This window comes from Pseudopipra pipra, chromosome 10 (genome assembly GCF_036250125.1).
Source record: "Pseudopipra pipra isolate bDixPip1 chromosome 10, bDixPip1.hap1, whole genome shotgun sequence".
Lineage (NCBI taxonomy): Eukaryota > Metazoa > Chordata > Aves > Passeriformes > Pipridae > Pseudopipra > Pseudopipra pipra.
In genome coordinates this window covers 9,984,458-10,003,472 of record NC_087558.1, presented here as the reverse complement: position 1 = coordinate 10,003,472, position 19,015 = coordinate 9,984,458, and the positions used below count along the sequence as shown (strand labels likewise).

Sequence of the window (19,015 nt, the reverse complement as noted above, 5' to 3'; positions counted from 1 at the left end):
CTACATTGAATTTACACGGAATTCTTATAGCACATTTTCAGAATGGGAACTGAAGACAGAATCTGGCTTTCAGCTTCACCTTCAGCATATTATGAATATATACATCAAATAGCAAAGGGGAGTTGGTTTGAATACAGGGCTACAGTATTCGATAAAATCAAATTGTGGTCTTGGCTTGCACATGAAATGCATCTGTTTTCTTTTATAAATATTGATTTTTTTTTCTTTCCCTTTGAACTTCTTTGGTTTATTCCATGCTGTTCATATTCATGCCTCGCTTTGTTCAAAAATGAAGGGCTACCATCTGTGGCTAATGTGCATCGTGACAGAATTATTTGACTTCATGTGGCACCTGGTTTGGCTTTGGCAAGAACCAACACAAACATAAGTCATACCCCATGATCCTACCAGAATGAGCTATGCTTGGGCTGTTGTTTTCTTGTGTTTCTTTCCCTTTCCTTTAGACACTGAGCTTCTGCATGTGTTTCAATTATGACAAATGATTCTGTCTCAAGATAGGTTTTGCATGAAAAGTATTTTGTTCAAGATTAAGTCTTTGAGCGCTGGGACACGCTGGGACATGGGAACATGTTTGCTTCATGTTCTTCACACTCTGTCTTTCACTGATAATTTAAGGAATACTGTTTCTCAAAAGGTTAAAGTAATATTTAATCTGTTCCAGGAAAGGTAAGACTGGGGAAAGGGCTTGGAAGAAAATGCTGAGGAAATAAATCTTGTAATCTAAGAAAACTGATAGTGAAGAGGAGCTACTAAATCTGTTGTTTTTTCTGTTTGTTTTTTCTGTTTGTGGTGGCTGTGCCATAAGCATTCAATTGTTTAATAGCAAAATAATAATTTTTAGCTCTTCCACCCTGTCATTCATTGGTAGATCTCAAATCCCAGCTTATTCGAGAGATTGATGCCTGCATCTGCTTTCCAGATGAGAAAAATTGAGGCCCAGAGACATGAAATGATGTGTTTTGATTTGCCTGCAGTTGGTGGGTGAATCAGGACTAGCAGGGTATCTCCTGAAACCCAAGACAATGCCTTACTCATTGTGCCACACTAGATGGATACAGATTAGCTTACTTATGACTACTGGCAATAATGCAGATATTTAAGGCAATAATGTAGATGAAAATGAAGAAAGGAAACATCTGCCTGTAACATGGTTCCATTCTTTCTGCTTATCAGTAGTACTGGCCATAGTCAGATTGTGAAATGATAACGCAGTGAAGGACAAACTAGCCTCCCAAAAACTTTTCATGTTTCTGTTTAGCCTTATTGAACCTGATGCAACTTTATCCTTATTGCTTTCCCAGAAACCCCGAAAGCCTGAGAGCTTCCTTCTCCCTGAGCAGGTTCCAGACTGATTAACTGAGTCTGAGCAGCAAAGTGACAAGTCTCTCCAGCTCAGTGGTGCTGCCCTCAGAGCTCCAGTGCAGGGCCTGCCTCACTCTCTGTTGCCTTTCTGGTGTAGGTAGACTGCAGAGGCAAACCGTATTAAATGCTTTGCTGTGCTCCATCTGCCGGCCTAAAAAACGAATTGGGAATTAACAGGATTTTGTCCTGCTTGATCTGATTGATTTGTAAAAATCTGAATGTTTTTCCAGTTGAAGTTTCTGCAGTTTGAAATTTGTAAAAGCTTGCAAAGTCTCTCGCACTTCCCAAGAAGTTTTATTTGTGTGGAAGGGTGATGCATGTATCTTTACCAATTACATATCCTTAGTTAGATTTTGAGTGGAGCACATGTTTTCCTAAGTCAACAAAGAGGTGGGTAAAAAGGACTTTGTTGAGAAGCAGAGAGCCTTTATATACATCTATATACCCCTAATGTCCTGCTCTTTTCTCACAACTGTTCTCTGTTTGACCTCCTCATCTTCAAGGGCTCTGTCATTTCTTTTGCATTAAAGTACCATAATCACTTTCTTTCCTGTTTTCCTCTAATGGAGGAAGGTGCTGAGGAAAGCAAGGAAAATGATTTGTGATTTCATTGCACATTCAGGTACAAGATGTTAGGTTTTGACTGGGAAAACAGTTTTGTTTAAACAGAATTAACTCTTCATACTTACCAAAAATGCTAAGGAAAATGAATACAAATAAATAAGAAGAAAACAGTCTAGGGGTAGATATGATAATTTGAAAGACTTGTATTATGTAAGATAAACTATGGTGTGAGAACTGCTGTCAAGATGGGTTACTTTTGAGGTGTATGACCTGTTAATTGTCTATTGTGAACAAGTATTGACAATATAAAATGCTTTCCAATGTGCCTATAAGCTTATTTCACATCTAAGAGAGCAGTTCCTTGTATTAGGAGGGCACCCATAAGGTAGTGTGTTCAAGAATATGTCAGCTGGTGTAATTCAGTATTCTCTATGGTATTTCATGCTTTTTGTCTCCTAAATCCCACAGTTTTAAATCTGACAATAGACATTGATTATATAGCTCCCATTGAAAGAGCCTCGGTCAGAAGAAAAGACCAGTTTTACAGGCATAAGTGGTAATGAGAGATTTTTAGAAAGTGAGTAGAGAGATCAGCACAAAGAGATGACATTGAATATGCTGCAAATATGCCATGTAGTTGACATCATGAATGCATGATATGAAGCACTTTTATGCCAGAATTGCTGCTTCCTGGCTCACTTACAATTAACTCTAGCAAAAAATATTTACTGAAGCAGACAACTTTTATGTGGAACTTTTATATTGTGTTGATGTTTCTAAGCTCTGACTTGTTGTACAGTGGTGCCTGTATATGCACTGTGTCCCACTGCACCAGAGGGGATATATCCAGGATTAAACTGAACATATCTTAGGCAGAACCATGGAGAAATTACATGCTATTCTATATTGTTTTTATCCATTCTAGTATACATAGTCTTTTCTTTACATATTAACATTTATACATAGGAGTATATTTAGTAGCAACAGGCACTTGATAACATTAGTGTTGAAACAAAGAATTACAATAAATTTGGACACAGGAATATGTGCTGAGTCTTCAATGAAATATTGCAACTTAAACGTATGAACATTTATTAAATCAATGAATGTGCTTAGCAAGCTCTTCATCTTCCTCAGTAGGCTTCAGACAGTAGTTTCTACTATTTTTTATTATTATTCTTTTAAAATGCTTGAAGTGTGGATAATTTGTGGAGTATAAGTGTGAGGATAACATAACCAGATCATAAAAGAAGAGTTTTTTTACCTGTTAAGCACTTTAAGTGAAAAGAAAGATAAATACTGAAGTGCTCTTTCTTTAGCTGTGTTTCTGGGTTTACAGCACAGGTTTTATAGGAAAAGAACTGCAGAACCTCAGTGAAAGAATTCACTGTGGACCTCATTAGTAACGTTGATGTGAAATTTGGACTAATCTGTTGTAATTTTTTTTTTCTTTATTTTTCTGATCCAGGCTTCCACAATGTTAAGAGCATCTTTAGCCCCTGTGTAAGTATTTGTTGCTGAGCTTCATTTCTGTCTGTGGAGAAGGAGGGGTTTGTAAACTGAAGTGCACTGCCACTTGTCTGCAAATGGAAATCACTCCCCCTCTGTGCTTCCTCTGATCTCACTGAACATTCATGCAAATACTGTGTGATCTGTATTCTTCTGTTGAGCAGCTTCAGTTCCATTCTAATTACAGCAGGATGTTGCTAATCTAGTAAATCTGCCATTCCACACCTGTGAGGTTGTTTCTGTATTTTTACTGTTTCCGCATGTTCCAGTCCTGTTGTTGTAATTGGTCTGATTCTCACAAATTCAGGAAAAGGGGAATTTTGAGTGCTTCAGGTTTAATTTTTTGGGGACTGACTTAATTAATTTAAGCTTATAATATCAAATAGGGATGGTATATCCAAAGTGAAGTCTTATTAAATTTTTGAGACACTGTTTTGATCCTTCTGTTGTTTACAAGATAAACAGTTATACATATAACATAAAATTTGTTTTGAAAGGTGGTTAGATGGAAAGATAGTAAAACATTTTAGTGTATTATATTTAAATACTAAAATTAAAACTTTGACTGGAAGCAATTTTATTAAGGGAAACTTCTTTTGGAGTGTTAAAACTCAAAATAGCAAGATACTACTGATGCATGAAAAGTGGTCCTGTGTTAAATCTCAGGCTGTGAAAATCCATTCAGCCCCCCCACACACCCCACCTTTGTCTTGGAGAAGACATTTCTGTGTGTGTGAGGGCTTAGAGGTGGAGTTGGAGCTGCAGCTTGTTACTGCATCTGTTTATAATTGTGTGCTAAAAGCCAGGAGCTACTGCCATCATGCCCTTGTGGTCCACACAGGGGAGGGGAAAGAAAGATGTTACTGTGCTGTTTTGTGCCTCTAGAAATCGCAGATCATCAGCTGGCTAGATGTCAGTTTAGTGTCTGCAAGTTACGATGGTAAGTGAGCTGCATGCATGGTTAAAAAAATAAACCCAAGATTAACAAGTCTGTTGTTCTAACAGAGAATAAAAGTAACAAAAGTGTCAAAATGTGGAAGCTCTTTTCCTGAAGCAGACTTCCTGTTTTGGCTCTTCTCACCTCAGTAACATCAGCTGCACTGAACAAGGAGAGAGTTTTGATGAAATGTCTTTCCCATTTGCATTTAGGAAGATGCAGGATGTGCCATTGTTGCCCTCTTTGGATTATGAGAAGCTGAAGAAAGATTTGATTACAGGGAATGATCGTCTCAAGGCCTTCTTACTGCAGGCTCTGCGCTGGGTAAGGAGAGGGCCTCTGGAGAAATAAAAAAATAGATCACTTCTGAAGGAATCCAGAACTAAGACCCATTTTGCAAGTGAAATGGTTGTTCTGGTGATCAGTTCAGCATTACAGGCAACTTCTCTCTTTGTCAGTGAAGTTTGCTAAGGCTCTTGAGATTATGAAGATAGCTCAGGGCGGTAGGTATCTGTTTGTAGAGTAGCCCTGTCCTTCTCATCTGAGGAAAGACAGATTCCTCACATGAGGAATTTCCAGATTCCTGGGATATTCAGTGGAAGTAATTTCTGATATATTTTCAAATAAATTGTTGTTGTCTGAGGTAGTTCCTTTTTCCATATATTGCACTGGTTTACATTTATACAAATATTGCTGTATCCAAGACATATCTGACTCTAATCACCAGTTTTTCTTTACAGTCAAGGTATTTTACAGGAGCCCTCCTTTTGTTTGACTTGGATTATGTAATGACATTTCAGAAAAAATACAAGTGACAACAGGAAGTTACATTTTCCTGCTGAAAAGGAAGCTGATGGGTTCAAAGTGACAGACATGAAAGATGATAATAGTGGAATTCTGACCAAGGTGCAATGTCCGTTTTCACATAAAAACCCATCCATTGGGTCTGACCAGTGGTGGTTCTATCCCAGTGCTCTCTCTCAGATGTTTTAGAAAAACACCACATCTGTAGCTATTAAGAGGGGCTTTTTTAACTTCATGGGAAGTAATGCTGTATCCTTCCTGTAGGGACAGTAATGACAGCTGCTGCCAAGTAACAGTTTTGTAATGGATCGCTAAGCTGAGGTCAGGTCAGTTCATTTCATCTCTTTCCCTTAGATCACTGAGGCTGAATTCCTCCCCCCTATGAGAAGAGGTTTCTCAGCTATGGAGTATCAGCACCTTAAAAATATTCACAGGTCATCAATCTACACTACCTTTTTTTTTTTTTTCTTTTTTGACTGGTTTATTTTATTGTTATTTATTTTAGCGCTTGACAACATCATATCCTGGAGAACAGAGAGACACTGTCCTGCAAGCCTACATCAGTAATGATCTCCTGGATTGTCACAGCAACTGTCAGGTCAGCTGGAACTGAGAGTTGTCAGTTGTCCAACTTCTGTGTGATACTGCTTATTTCTGTCTATAAAGTGCTGATCATAAAATTTTATTGCTCTTTGAAAGAGGAGGAAAAAAAAAAGGTAGTAGTGTCAAACTCAGGTGATATATTTAACTTCTACATCCTAATCTTTAAATGTGGATGGCAAAACTTTGCATTACAAGAGCTCTCAATGTAGACACAGTTCTTGTAGACAAATGGAAATTTATCACCTCTCCTGGTGTTTAACTTCTGTGAGTTGAGCAGAAGCCAGAGCCCTTATTTATGAGTTAGCTCTTGCTTATCAGATCCTGTTTGAGTGATTAGGTATTGTTAAATAACACACTCAATTCATTTCACTGATTTACAATAAGAACTCAATTAGTACTTCAGTCCCAATACTGCTGTGGAATATGTCATTATGCACCTGCAATAACAGGTTCAGCAGTACTTCTATGAATTTGAAATGGTTTGGTACCCTTCTATAGAAAGGGGAATTGCTGGTTTGTTGATTTTGAAAGGTTGTTTCAGTCCCTGATAATCCATTACTGTTGCTTACAAAAGTGCAACTTGTTTTCATCTGTAGTAGTGAATTTAGTGCATATTTGAGTTCCCTAGGTGTTTGAGGCAGTGGGTTTACTTGTTATGTTGTGGCTCCATTGTCATTGCAACAGTAACTTGTACCTCTAAAAAAGTTAAAGGATTATTAAATCAATGATCGGTTTTTCTCCCTGTAAATTTCTGTAAGAGGGAAGTTAAATCTATAAGTAATGCCTGAAATAAAACAGATGAGAAATAAGTTGCAATGTGGTGTTGTTTGTAAGTTACTGAGCTGCCTCCCACACTCTTAGTTGTCAAACAAAAGTGTTCTTATTCAAGTAACTTTACTGCATTTAAGTTCATCAACAAAATTAAGTTGTTTGCTTTGTGGGCTTTTTTTTCACGGACTGAATATTAATTTTAGATACCAGCTTTAACTGAACTGTGTTGGCTCATTGTAATTCCCACTCTACCCCAGTGTTTTAACAGACTGAGCTGAGAAGCTGTAATTTGCTTGTTCGTTTTCCATTTCTCCCTCACCCCCTGCCAATAAAAAAGAAATTTAAATGATATTGACATTACTTAAGATATCAATATGCATTCAAAGTTTATTTGCTGTGTAAATTTAATGAAGCTTTCAAAACAATACAGAAAACTAACTTTGCTTCTTTCCTTCTTTAGTGAGATGTAATTAATGTTTGCTTTTTTTTTTCAGAGAAGTGTCCTCAAATTATTAAATTCCAAGAGTGAGGTAGTCAGACAGTATATGGCAAGGCTCATCAATGCTTTTGCTTCACTGGCAGAAGGTAAAAGATTCACTGCAAAAAATAAGGTAGCATTTTCATCTAATGCTGGCTTATAGGTACTTCACAAGTGCATGTCACTGTATGTGAAAATGTAGAGCCTTATTTGCACCCTTTTTCTAGGGATTCACTGTCTTTTGTTACATGCATTCAGTATTGTTCCGGTGTTGTAGAAAATATTCATTTTGACACAGTGTATTCAGCATTTCTGACTTGTTTTGATGATTGGTGGTCTATGTGGGAACTTTAATATAGTCTTCAGTCTCTTCATGAGGGTTAAAAAGAAAAATCCCCATTAGAGGTCCTGTGAGCAGACCTGGTACCAGGCTGTGCAATAGTGGCTACTGTGTCTGCTCCTACATTTTCATGGTCCTCACCTGAAAAAATCTTTGTGCATCACTGCTAACTAGATGCATATGTATATCCAGCTTTCTATCTCCACCTGTCCCAAATTAGCCTTTGGTTTGCTGCTACTTTTGGAGCTAACTATTGCTAGGAACTGAAATCCCACTTAAAGTCAGTAGCAGCAGGGCACTTGATTTTCCCAAGCTCTTTGGACACCTCTGTTCTTTTCCTTGAGTGTACAAAACCATGATAGATCAGAAAGCATGTACTGAAAGAGGAACAGTGGATTCTGTGTGGTACTGATTTGGCAAGTGTGGGCCTCTAATGCCCCAAGTGTCTGGATTGAAGGCAATTGGTCTGCCACACAACTTCATTTGTGCAGGTGTGTTTGGGTTTTGGCACAAGACTGTGGCTTTTCAAGAAGAAACCGAGGTCAATCCTGCTTACGTTTCCAAGGAGAGGGAGCTTTTCTGTCACAGCTGATATCTCAGCATCTGTTCTTTCATCACTTTTTGCATCAGGTCGTGTCTACCTTTCTCAGAACCCAACGTTGCTGCGAATGCTGGAGGAGAGACTGAAAGCTGAAGACAAGGATTCCCTTACATGGGAGAATGTTCTGGGGGCTCTGCAGAAATTCAGCCTCAGGTGATGAAAGCACAGCATGTAGTGGTGACAGCGGGAGAGGAAATGCAGGCTAGTTAGGCTCTGTTCAAGGAGGAAAGAAGAGCACTTGATTTTCCCATAACAATCATCAGAACCCCTGATGGCTGATGAAAGCAATGGCATTTATTATGGAGGAGAACTCAGTTTTGCTGAGTGAATTAACCTGACTTCCTACCAGCTGTCCAGACTCAAGTAAATATACATCTCCTGCCACAACCTTGTGTGCTTTATATGTGTTCCTTAACTGAGCAAAGTGAAAATCTTAGTGTAGAAGCCTCTGACGATCCTACACAGAAAAAAAGAGTTGTGTTACATTCCAGACATAAGGTTTTCATTATCCTTTCTGCAAACATATTTCAGGGATTTCATCTTCATCCTGTTGATCCTCTTTCCTGGAGCTGTCTATGCAAGGCTGTCTTGTTTCTTACTTTTGCATTAGCAGTCTGACTCAAATGCCCACCACAAAAGAAATATGCAAAAGCAGTAAAGGGTATGATGGTGCTCTATTTATCAAATAAATATGATCTTAGGAACTCTGTTTTCATAGTACTCAGGAAGAATATTCAGCCCTAAGTAGTTAACTAAATGTAAGTTAACTAAATCTAATTGTTTAGCTCTTGATACTTTCATTCAAGTTTTTTCTAAATTCAGACTGCAAGTGTTCATTTGTTTTTGTTTGAGTTTGTTTGTTTGGGTTTGTTGATGAATGAGGGCTGCTGCTGGATTTGCTTAATTTAGAACTTGTCTGGATGAAGCACACATAAATGTGCTTTGTGTAAAATTCTGCACTGCTTTCTGACAAGATACCTTGTACGTATCTGTGATGAAAGAGAATAAATCTTCATACCCTACTGCTTGAAATCCTAAACCAATCTCAGAGAAAATGGTATTTCTATTAAAGCAGTTGTTGGTAGTACAAGTTAGTTTGGATTTTGGGGTCTAGGCACTAAGCTACTGAAAATTTGAAATTTTTTTACTTTCTAAAGAGTAACAGTTAATCTTATAGGAGGTTAATTCTAGATTCTTGAATGAGGGAAACTCTTTTAACATGTGGTCAGGTGCTCCCTTGTTTTGCTTAGTCCATGCCATAGGCCTGCTGCAATATCCAGCACTGAGAAAGTATGTGAGCTTTCAGGACTAAAACTAGGAAAATACCTGATTTGATCTTTGCAATTTAAACTTATTGCCTCTTGGAAATAATGTTATTAAAAATTGTGTTCTTCAGTAAGACCTTTCTACCAGTATATACTTCTTTTTTGTATTGTAAAGCGTGGAATTTCAGTTGTAGAGCACAGTTGGCCACCTGGCACTTTATTCAGTGTACTCTTCAAGGGCAAATGCAGGTTGAGTTAAGAGAACATGTGATTTAAGAATCTCTAGAGAAAAGAGCAAATAAATTCAAGCAAAAAACCTCATTTGTCAAATCAACAGTACAAAAGTGCTACAGTGCTGTGGCTACCTATGTCAGGAGAAGTAATTAATTTGTTTTATGGAGCTGTTGTGTGTAGCTGGTTTTTTAAACCAATTTTAAAAGACAATTGAAAATGCCATTTTAGGTGGAGTAAGAAGCCTTAGAAAACAATGAAGAAACTTACCTCAGCAGTTTGCAGGTTTAAAAAGAACAAAACAAAGACAAAACCACCCCAACCTCTCCAACTATGTTTTACTCCTCTAACCTATGGGAATCTGAATCTTCACTTTCTTCAGGCTTTGTTAATTACTTAGTTTAATGATTCTGCCAAAATGGGTATATTGGGGATTTTTTTTGGCAGGCTAGTGTGTTTTTAATGTGCTTATACTAGCTATAAATGTATTTGAAAACTATTTATGCAGTGATCTGATTTTTGTGATTTGTGATCTGATTTTTGTTTTTCAATCCTAGGCGTGCACTACAGTCTGTGATGATCAAAGATGGGCTCATTTTCTGGCTGGTTGATGTTCTAACAGATACAGATTGCCTGTCTAATTACACCCTGGAATATTCTGTTGCCTTGCTCATGAATCTTTGTCTACGAAGTGCAGGTGTCTTACATTTTGTATTACAACTTTATTCCAAGAAATGGAGAGGGAAGATTGTAAATCTTTTTTTTTCCTGATATACCAGGATTCTTTCAAGTGACTATAATCAGTAGCAGTGATTTACATGACCAGAGATATTTGAGTGTTATAACTAATGCTTTTGAGCAGATCTCTTTTCCCAAGAATCCCAGTTATGGAGGTCAGCTTCACCAAACTCTAAAGAATTAAGCAAGGAAATAAACAATGGAACCCTATAAGATTTGATTATTTTTTCATACCAATGAAGGCTGCCATTCCTACATTCCAGGCCCACTTTTCAAAGGACACTTTGTGTCCACTTACACAGTCTGTGTAAGAGATTTCTTTGTAAGCAAGAAAGAACTGGGTTGAGGAGTAATGGAGAGGAGTTTAATCTTCACCTTGTGCAGTGAAATACTTACCTGCTTCACTTCTGCAATGCAGAGATTCTCCCCAAGAAAATAAGGTCCTATCTATGCCCAAGAGACTTAAAGGAGCTTAAAGTAAATTTCCTTTTAAAAAGGAGAGTAAGGTAAGGAGTGGAAAATCGATCTGCTTGTAAACAAAAAAATGCCTTTGTTAAACTTTTTAAACTTTTTAAAACCCCTTTGCATCCTGTCCAATATTACAACTGCATAAATCCAGAGTAACTTCACTGATTTCAGCTCAATTATTCAGCATTTGTCAGGAACAGGCAACAGTATTGCTCTGTCTAAACTAATAAAGAAACTTACTCTGATCTGTTTTATTTTTCCAAGCATATTTATGTGTTCTGCCTTTTCAGGGAAGAAAATGTGTGCAAGGATTGCAAACCACGTGCTCAAAGTTCTCTCTGATCTTCTTGGCCATGAGAATCATGAGGTATTTGTACAACAAACTTGGCTTTAATGAAAATGTGGAAGGAAAAATTAAATATTAAAAAGAAAAAAAAACAAGAAAGGAAAAAATGGAGAAAGAATTGCTTTTGTTTCCCTTGTCAGACCCTCATGTAATTAAGTTGCATGAAATTTTCCTAAAATTCACGATTCCTTAAATTTTATTTTATTGAGCACTGGTCTTTCTAGCCATAAATATGTCTTCCTTTAACAAATGTGGGCAGCTAAGAATGGAAGTCTTTTAAATGCATAGTTACCATGCAGTCCATGTGCCTTCTTGATTGTAGTTTCTGATGCTGTTTAAATTTCATCTTGCACCAAATCATCTCAAGCTTAACTAGTTCTTGAGATGAGCAATGTGTGGTGCAATTCCATTATGCAAAACATCAGGTGCAGAGAAGCACATTTGCTAGTAGTTTTAAGGAATGCTAAAAGAAAACACGACACTCCTGACATTCAAGCCCTAATATCTTTTTATCTACGACTTTCTGTCTCTGGACACACTTTCATCTAAGATGCTAAATTGAACTACATCAGCGGAAAATGCTAAAAATTATTGGTTATTTCTACCTAATACTTTTCAGCACATCATTCTGATGCCTGGTGTGTGATATAGAAAACATTGCTTCAGCTGTCTCTGCAGAGGGGCACTTCTTTAACCATGAAAAAAAATTCAAGGCAGGAGGAAATGCAGGCAAATACTGTACAGACTGAATTCAGGGAGGCAGAATTTTTACCAGGATATTCTAGAGTGATTCCGTGATGCTTGTGCAAAGTGTCTGGAGACTTGTGCTAAAAATGAAATATGAACTCTAGTGTCTTATGTTTACATGCAATGACTGAGTCATCAGGGGTTTTTTTGCTTATAACTTGAACTGAAAATAGAGAATAAATTTCAATGAAATGCTTAGTCTGTGTTGTAAATTCATTAGAAGATGTAGATCAGTTCTTTTTATTAAGATGAAACCTGACATACCTTTATTGGACTCTTTCACTAGCTTGGTTTTTGTGAATGATGAAAGTTTAATACAATACATATTAATACAAAATAACATCTCAGTCCCTAGACTGGAATACTTAGAAAATCCTACCATATTGTTGAAGTCTGTGCCTTAAAATGACTTTGAACTTTCTCTCGGGGGTGCATTCTTACAACCCAGTTTGCTCCAGCAAAGCTGACAGAAGTTTTATTATCAAAGGTGGAAGACAGTGCTCTTGGGTGTCTGGAGAGCTTCCTGAGGAGCTGTGGAATCCTTGTGTAAATCCCAGTCCCTTATCTTCCCTTGTTTCCCCTTGCTCCCAGTCTAGCTCATTGTTCATTTTTCCAAAGGTACAGACAGGATGACTGAAAATCTTAGTGCTGCAAAAGTAACTGGCCAATTGAAAGGGTCACATAAGTGCTGATAAAACATGTTTGACAGATCTGGTGGCTTTCACTAACCATATTTCAGAGCTTTCATGCTGGCTGGCTTTTTGGCTCTCCTGAGGGACAATAACAGGCAGCAAAGTGTTTGAAGCTGCTACAGCTTTTATCATCCTGCCTAAGGCTACAATGTTGGAAGCTTGTCTTGAGTTCATGCTGACAGGGTCTTGTCCCTGTTCTTTGTCCTATTTTTTGTAGTGCCACTAGTGTTTATCAGAAACTAACCTTTTTCTGCTTTTCTTTCCTTTTTTCTCTCTTTTTTTTTTTTCCCATGGCTAAGTCAATTTGCAAGAATACATTTTTGGAAGGCAGAAGGTTTGAAATTGGCACACAGCAATACTGATTTATATCCGTATCACAGTATATTTGCATTCTGAAAGTTCATTGCTTCCCAAGTGGGAATTTTTGCAAGTCCTGTCTAGCCTGGCCTAACTCTCTGAAGTGTAGTTGTTCTGCACTTTCACTCTTACATTTTGTTTATAGTTAACTGGGATGAGCATAAGCGTTTTTCTTAGTGGTACAATTATTTCTTCCTCTCAGATCCAACCGTATGTGAATGGAGCACTCTACAGCATTCTCGCCATCCCTTCTGTCCGAGAAAAAGCCAGAGCAATGGTAAGAAGTGCTGCACGGAGATCAATGCCTGTACCAGAGATGGCCCACACAGGCACCTGCTGAGCAGGACATTCTGAGAAGGGAACACACAAGACACTCAGGATAGTGTGAATGTATGTCTCAAATGCTTTTGCCATATTTGCTGCTTTTTTTCCCAGAAGTGGACCCCCAGTAGTGTGAGGGATTCTGTCTAAATTATAAATTAGAATATTTTAGAACAGTGTGTCCTTCCAGCATTTTGTACATTCCAAGTGGCCCAGGAGATGCTTTCATCTGCCCTGCTACTTCTTCCGTTTATGTAACTCATTCTGCACCAGCGAGGAGCCACTAAAAGGATGAATTCCTCTTACTGCTTCTACTTCTTCCTGGTATAGGTGTAGTTAGTTGTGGAAGGCAGCAGGAGGAAGGTTTTAGAACTGGGAACGGATCTCCTGTGGAAGTTAGTCTAGTGGTAATGACTGTGTTTTAGCTTCTGGATTTGAGGAAGCTGCTCCTGGGATAGCAGCATGTCTTTGTATCTGAAGAACTAACCCAGAGAGTTATGCAGACATAATTGTTGTCAGGTGTTTTACCTCACAGAGCGCAGAGGATTGGAAGTCATCTTAAATGATTAAAGACACAACATCAACCCTATAAGGAGCCATAGAGAGCAGGTTTAATGGCAAAGTGGGTTCTGCTTTTTTGTTTTCCCTCTGAACCTTGCACTGTTGTCTCTGTGGATCCAAATTTACCCTGTTCTGACGACTACTGTGTACTGAGTTCAGAAGGCAGAAGCAGCAAATCTGTTGAGAAAATTTGCTGTTCATCATGGATATGTCTGCATTTAAACCTAGAAGCAATCTAGACAGCTTATTCCTTTTGTGTAGAGTGCACTTGGAGCTGGACACAGTGGTTTGCTTCACACTGCCTCTGTTTTTCCTGACAATAAAAAAAAAAGAGAGGTTTTAGCTAACAAAACTCTTTCAGTGTGATCACATGAAATACTGATCTAGCAATGTTTTCTGCTACATCCAGGGAATGGAAGAAATTCTGCGCTGTTTTATCAAGGAAGGAAACGCAGAGATGATCCGACAGATTGAATTTATTATCAAGCAGCTCAATTCAGGTCAGAAGAACAGATGCAGCTATCAGAGCTTTAAATCTTTCACAAAAGCCATAAAAAAGCTCATGTTTTCACTTGGCGTTGGAACGCTCAAAGAATAACAATACTGTGATGGTCTGAGAGAGGGTGAATAGTGAGTGTCAGGATTTGAAAGTCAGATGTATTTTAAAATTTCCTTTTATGTTACAATTATAAAGAAGATATAAAAGGCTGAGTAGGTCTCAATTCCAGAGTTTTGGGACTGTAAATAGAATGACCTTGACTGTTTACTTTCATGCCAGTGGCCTCACAGTAATGAGAGACTGCTGTCAACTGCAAAAATGTGATACAAATTTGTAAAACAGGATTTAGGGACTAGGTCTGCCTGTGCTCACCTCTTGCTCTCTTGAGGTGTAGCTTTATCTGAAATGGCTTATCAGAGACCATCCTTTTTGGAGAGTATGTTGATGTGTAGATGCTGCATTAATACAGACAGGTATGAGGATGTAGAATATTTATTCTATTTTTCTGATCCTTATGACTGAAAGGAAGGCTGAAAAAAGAGAGAGCAAATAATGAAAAGGAGATTAATTCTGATTAAATCTTTCCATACAGTAAACATAGAACAAGTTTGACTGCTTTCTTTGGCTTTCGGAAAGAGAAGAAATTACAGTTCTAGCTTGTAAAAGACATTACAGTTGTAGCTTGTGACAGAACAAATAAAATATTTAAGCACTGTATTGCCACTATACAAAAACTGTTCATCAGGGTTATGGAACTGCTCCTCTTCTACCTGGGAATGGTGTTTTTAAGAGGCTTTGTCTGATTGGTGAGTCCAAGTAAATGCAGTTTTCCAGCATAAGCCTGTCTGCTTTTTCTGAGGATATAATTTTGTCCAAAAGTTACAAAAAGTATTCTACGTGAGTACTAACTTTTTATGTACAGAAGCAGTATAATATTGAAGTGTTTGTAGGGAGAAGTAGGGTCTTTTATTAAAAATTAGTTGAAAAACAGACAAACTAGCAAATGCCCATTCTTCCATTCAAGTCTTGTCAGTAAATACAGTGAGACGTCACAGTGGGTTTTATGAGAAAATAAAAATTCCAGAGTGTTTATATTTCTGCCATTTTTCAAAATATGAATTGATTTTGGTGATTTCTAGAATGCTTTATAGGAGCAAATGATTCCAATAGTTGTCTGAAAAAGGGTGGGGCATCTGTATGAGAAGCAAGCTAACTCTTGCTCTTGTCAAAGTGGGTAATAATGAGATTCTGTTAAGTTGTGCATGTACAACTGAACTTACATAATTTTGTGGGTTTTTTTCTTTTTAGAAGAGCCATTAAATGATGGTATTGTGTCTGATGATGAAGAGGAAGAGGAGGACGAGGAAGTAAGTGTAAAAGCCTTCTGACACCTTTTAGAAAAATCCTTAACCTTCTAGCCAGAAAATATTTACATCAATAAACCAGACTTTGTTTTTTTGTAGATTTCAGTTTTGTTTTTTCCTTTTATTTAGTTATTCTTGCTTTAGTAAGAAAATTGCATCCATTTCCATTACCTTTTCTTCTTTTGAAGTCCTACTGTTTTCTTTTGGCAACTCACCACCTCTGTGATAACTAAAGGATTATAGCTTGACACAAGTGAAGAGATGAGGAGTTACTGTAGCAGTAGAAATCTTGCTTTCAATCAGACCCATTTCAGCAGTTAAAAATAAAGGAAGCAAATGAACCTGTATATTACCAAAATAGTTTATAAACAGGTTGTCACTTTTTCTTAAAGTATCACTATCTATTCTGGGTGTGACTTCTTTTGCTGTTTAGAAACTTTGAAATATATTTAATAAATTGCCTGAATGTAATGAAGAAAAACAGTAATTATACCTAAGGAATAAGTCCCATGAGAAAATAAAATTTTAAAAAATGAAGTAAGCATGAGAAACTATATCATAGTAAATATAACATAGAATCATAGAATCATAGAATCGATTGGGTTGGAAAAGACCTCCGAGATCATCGAGTCCAACCCTTGGTCCAAATCCAGTCCATTTACTAGATCATGGCACTCAGTGCCACGTCCAATCTGCGTTTAAAAATCTCCAGGGATGGTGAATCCACCACCTCTCTGGGCAGCCCATTCCAATGCCTGATCACTCTCTCTGTAAAGAATTTTCTCCTGATATCCAACTTAAATTTCCCCTGGCGGAGCTTAAGCCCGTGTCCCCTTGTCCTATTGCTGAGTGCCTGAGAGAAGAGACCAACCCCCACCTGGCTAGAACTTCCCTTCAGGTAGTTATAGACGGTGATGAGGTCACCTCTGAGCCTCCTCTTCTCCAGACTAAACAACCCCAGCTCCCTCAGCCTCTCCCCATAGGACTTGTGCTCCAGTCCCTTCACCAGCCTTGTTGCTCTTCTCTGGACCCGCTCCAGCACCTCAATATCCTTCCTGAACTGAGGGGCCCAGAACTGAACACAATACTCAAGGTGTGGCCTCACCAATGCAGAGTACAGGGGAAGGATCACTTCCCTGCTCCTGCTGGCCACGCTATTTTTGATACAGGACAAGATCCCATTGGCCTTCTTGGCCACCTGGGCACACTGTTGGCTCATGTTGAGCTTCCTGTCAATTAGTTATGGTTATCTAGTTTGTGTTTTGGCACAATAGTTGGTGAACACAGTGAACTAATCACCCTTGTGACTGCCTAAATTTAGAGCTATGTGGAAATTCTAAGTTTAGAGCTAGAAGGAAGTTTTGTTTAACAATCAGCTCTCCCCCTTTTGTTCTAAGGAGGTACATTTAACTTTTTTTAAAATAGAATTAGATTACTGTAATTATTTCACCTCCTGCAGTCCTGAAGTCACTTTTTGGTAATCTTTCCACTCCTGCCACCAAAATCAATGCTTGCCCTGCAAGATTGGCTTCCTGGGGACTAATCACTAGAACTTCCCTTTGTTTGAAATGCTGCTTAACACCCTTTCAACTGATATTCCAAGGCTTTGAGTGTCTTAGATGTATCCTGAGAATCCAAGGTGCCAGTGCTATTGCTTGAACTTCAGTATACTTCTTTGAAGGAAACTGTCTTTTGGTGGGAAAGCACATAGATAAGATTTAGTGCTACAGATAATTAACTCCTTCCTGAAAGGTGTGGCATTGAATTGCATGATAATGTTGAACACTTTCATCACTTTACCTACTCTTGGGAATGAAAGGATGAATTCTCCTGTTCAGTCATACCCTCTAGATGAGTTGCTGCTGCTCACAATCCCAGCCAAGGCTCTAGGTAAAATAATTTTGAAATGCGTTTTTGCCACTGAACTACCACGTGATTAAAACAGGCTTCTGGCACTTCTTATTTGACTCGAAAAATAACAGTAGGCTTTTGAAACAGAGAAGTGTCCAATTCCAGTTTTTCATTATCTTTGCCACTATATTAAAAAGAAAAAATCTTGTTAAACAAATTGTAAAACTTTTTCTAGTGTAACATTAATTGCAACACATATTTTAAGTCCTTATTGCTCCTGGGAACTATAATTCTGTTCTGCTGCAAGGACGCCTGGTTTCTTAGTCCCTCAGTTTAGAAAATATACTTTACAAACAACATGGCAGCAAAATGTTGCTACTTTGTTAAATAAACAAAGATTTGTTGACTCACTACCTCAGTGCTTGGAGCCCTTTTGTATTTTGGAATTGCAGTGAGTTATTGTTCTCTGATGGCGTTCTGTGATAACATCTGATATGGTGATCTGGCAACCGAAAGTTTTGGAAAACTTTATCACCAGTCTTGCCTTTACTTAACTTTTAAACTACTGCAGACTGAATGCATTTGTTGCTCAGTACGATATTTACACCTTTAGAACTTAAGAAACAACAAACAGACATTCTTAGGAGCCCTAGTTTGCAGGTTTTGCCCCAGCTTTTATTGTTTCCAAGAAAGTTCCCCTTGCTATTAGAATTACCTTTCATGAATTTTTTTGCTTTTATCTGTGTTTAATTTAGGATGAATTCTCTCCTGGCTTTGAGCAAATCTTGTGGTAATGACTACTTCCTCCTAAATACTGTGGCCAAGATACAGTTGAGCCTGTTAGAGTAAAATTCTGGGATTTCTAAGAGTATCATGCACTCAGAAATTTAAGATTCTGTACTGTGTGACACTGGAGCATATAAGCCAAATAAAAAATATAAATGTGTATACTCTTATTAGAAATAAATTGGCTTTTGAGTTTGTCTGGTGAGCTTTAAGTTCACTAGAGTAGAGCTCAGGATACACTGACTCCTGTAGCACATACCCAACTTTGAAAGGTTGCCATCTGGGGTGTGTTGAGACCCACAGTCGGTGTGTGTTTTCTGGTGCTTAATACTCTCTTGACTGGTCTGTTAAATACTAACTTAATTTATCTTCAGTATTTGATCTTTACATTTTCTTTTTATTTGACTTGGACCATCGTAAAAAGCTGCTTGTAAAAGTGAATATGTGATACTGCAGCTCTAATTCAAAAGTTTAGTTACAAGCTGGAGCTGTGTTAGATAACTGTACAGTGATGATTTATCAGACACCCTCTGATCCACCGTCACTCAGCACCTGGCAATAAAATCAGTAAACTGCAGTGTGAAAATACACTTCAGCTAGAGAGCACATCAAAAGAGAGAGAGCTTAATCCCGGGACTTCAAGCCATTACATTACAGGGCTTTGCTGCCAACATCTCCTGCAGCCTGTGAGCAGTGCTGAACAGGGCACCAATTGTGTTATTTCAGTAGTGGAATGATGGCACGTCGGGCAAAGTTCTTGTTTTGTACAAGGAGACAGAGCAGGGACACTTTCAGGCTC

The 19,015-nt window shown here is 38.0% G+C and overlaps 1 protein-coding gene across 8 annotated transcripts in view; it reads left to right on the top strand.

The window, feature by feature from the left end:
- ARMC9 (armadillo repeat containing 9) overlaps window positions 1–19,015 on the top strand; it is a 67,479-nt gene that overhangs the window by 25,548 nt on the left and 22,916 nt on the right. For all 8 annotated transcript variants that reach the window (XM_064666121.1, XM_064666119.1, XM_064666120.1 and 5 more), the window contains 10 exons: window positions 3,416–3,450; window positions 4,606–4,717; window positions 5,703–5,795; window positions 7,066–7,156; window positions 8,020–8,143; window positions 10,044–10,183; window positions 10,983–11,059; window positions 13,037–13,111; window positions 14,126–14,216; window positions 15,524–15,582. In XM_064666121.1, coding sequence (XP_064522191.1) covers window positions 3,416–3,450; window positions 4,606–4,717; window positions 5,703–5,795; window positions 7,066–7,156; window positions 8,020–8,143; window positions 10,044–10,183; window positions 10,983–11,059; window positions 13,037–13,111; window positions 14,126–14,216; window positions 15,524–15,582 — 897 coding nt within the window. The remainder of the gene's footprint in view (window positions 1–3,415; window positions 3,451–4,605; window positions 4,718–5,702; window positions 5,796–7,065; window positions 7,157–8,019; window positions 8,144–10,043; window positions 10,184–10,982; window positions 11,060–13,036; window positions 13,112–14,125; window positions 14,217–15,523; window positions 15,583–19,015) is intronic.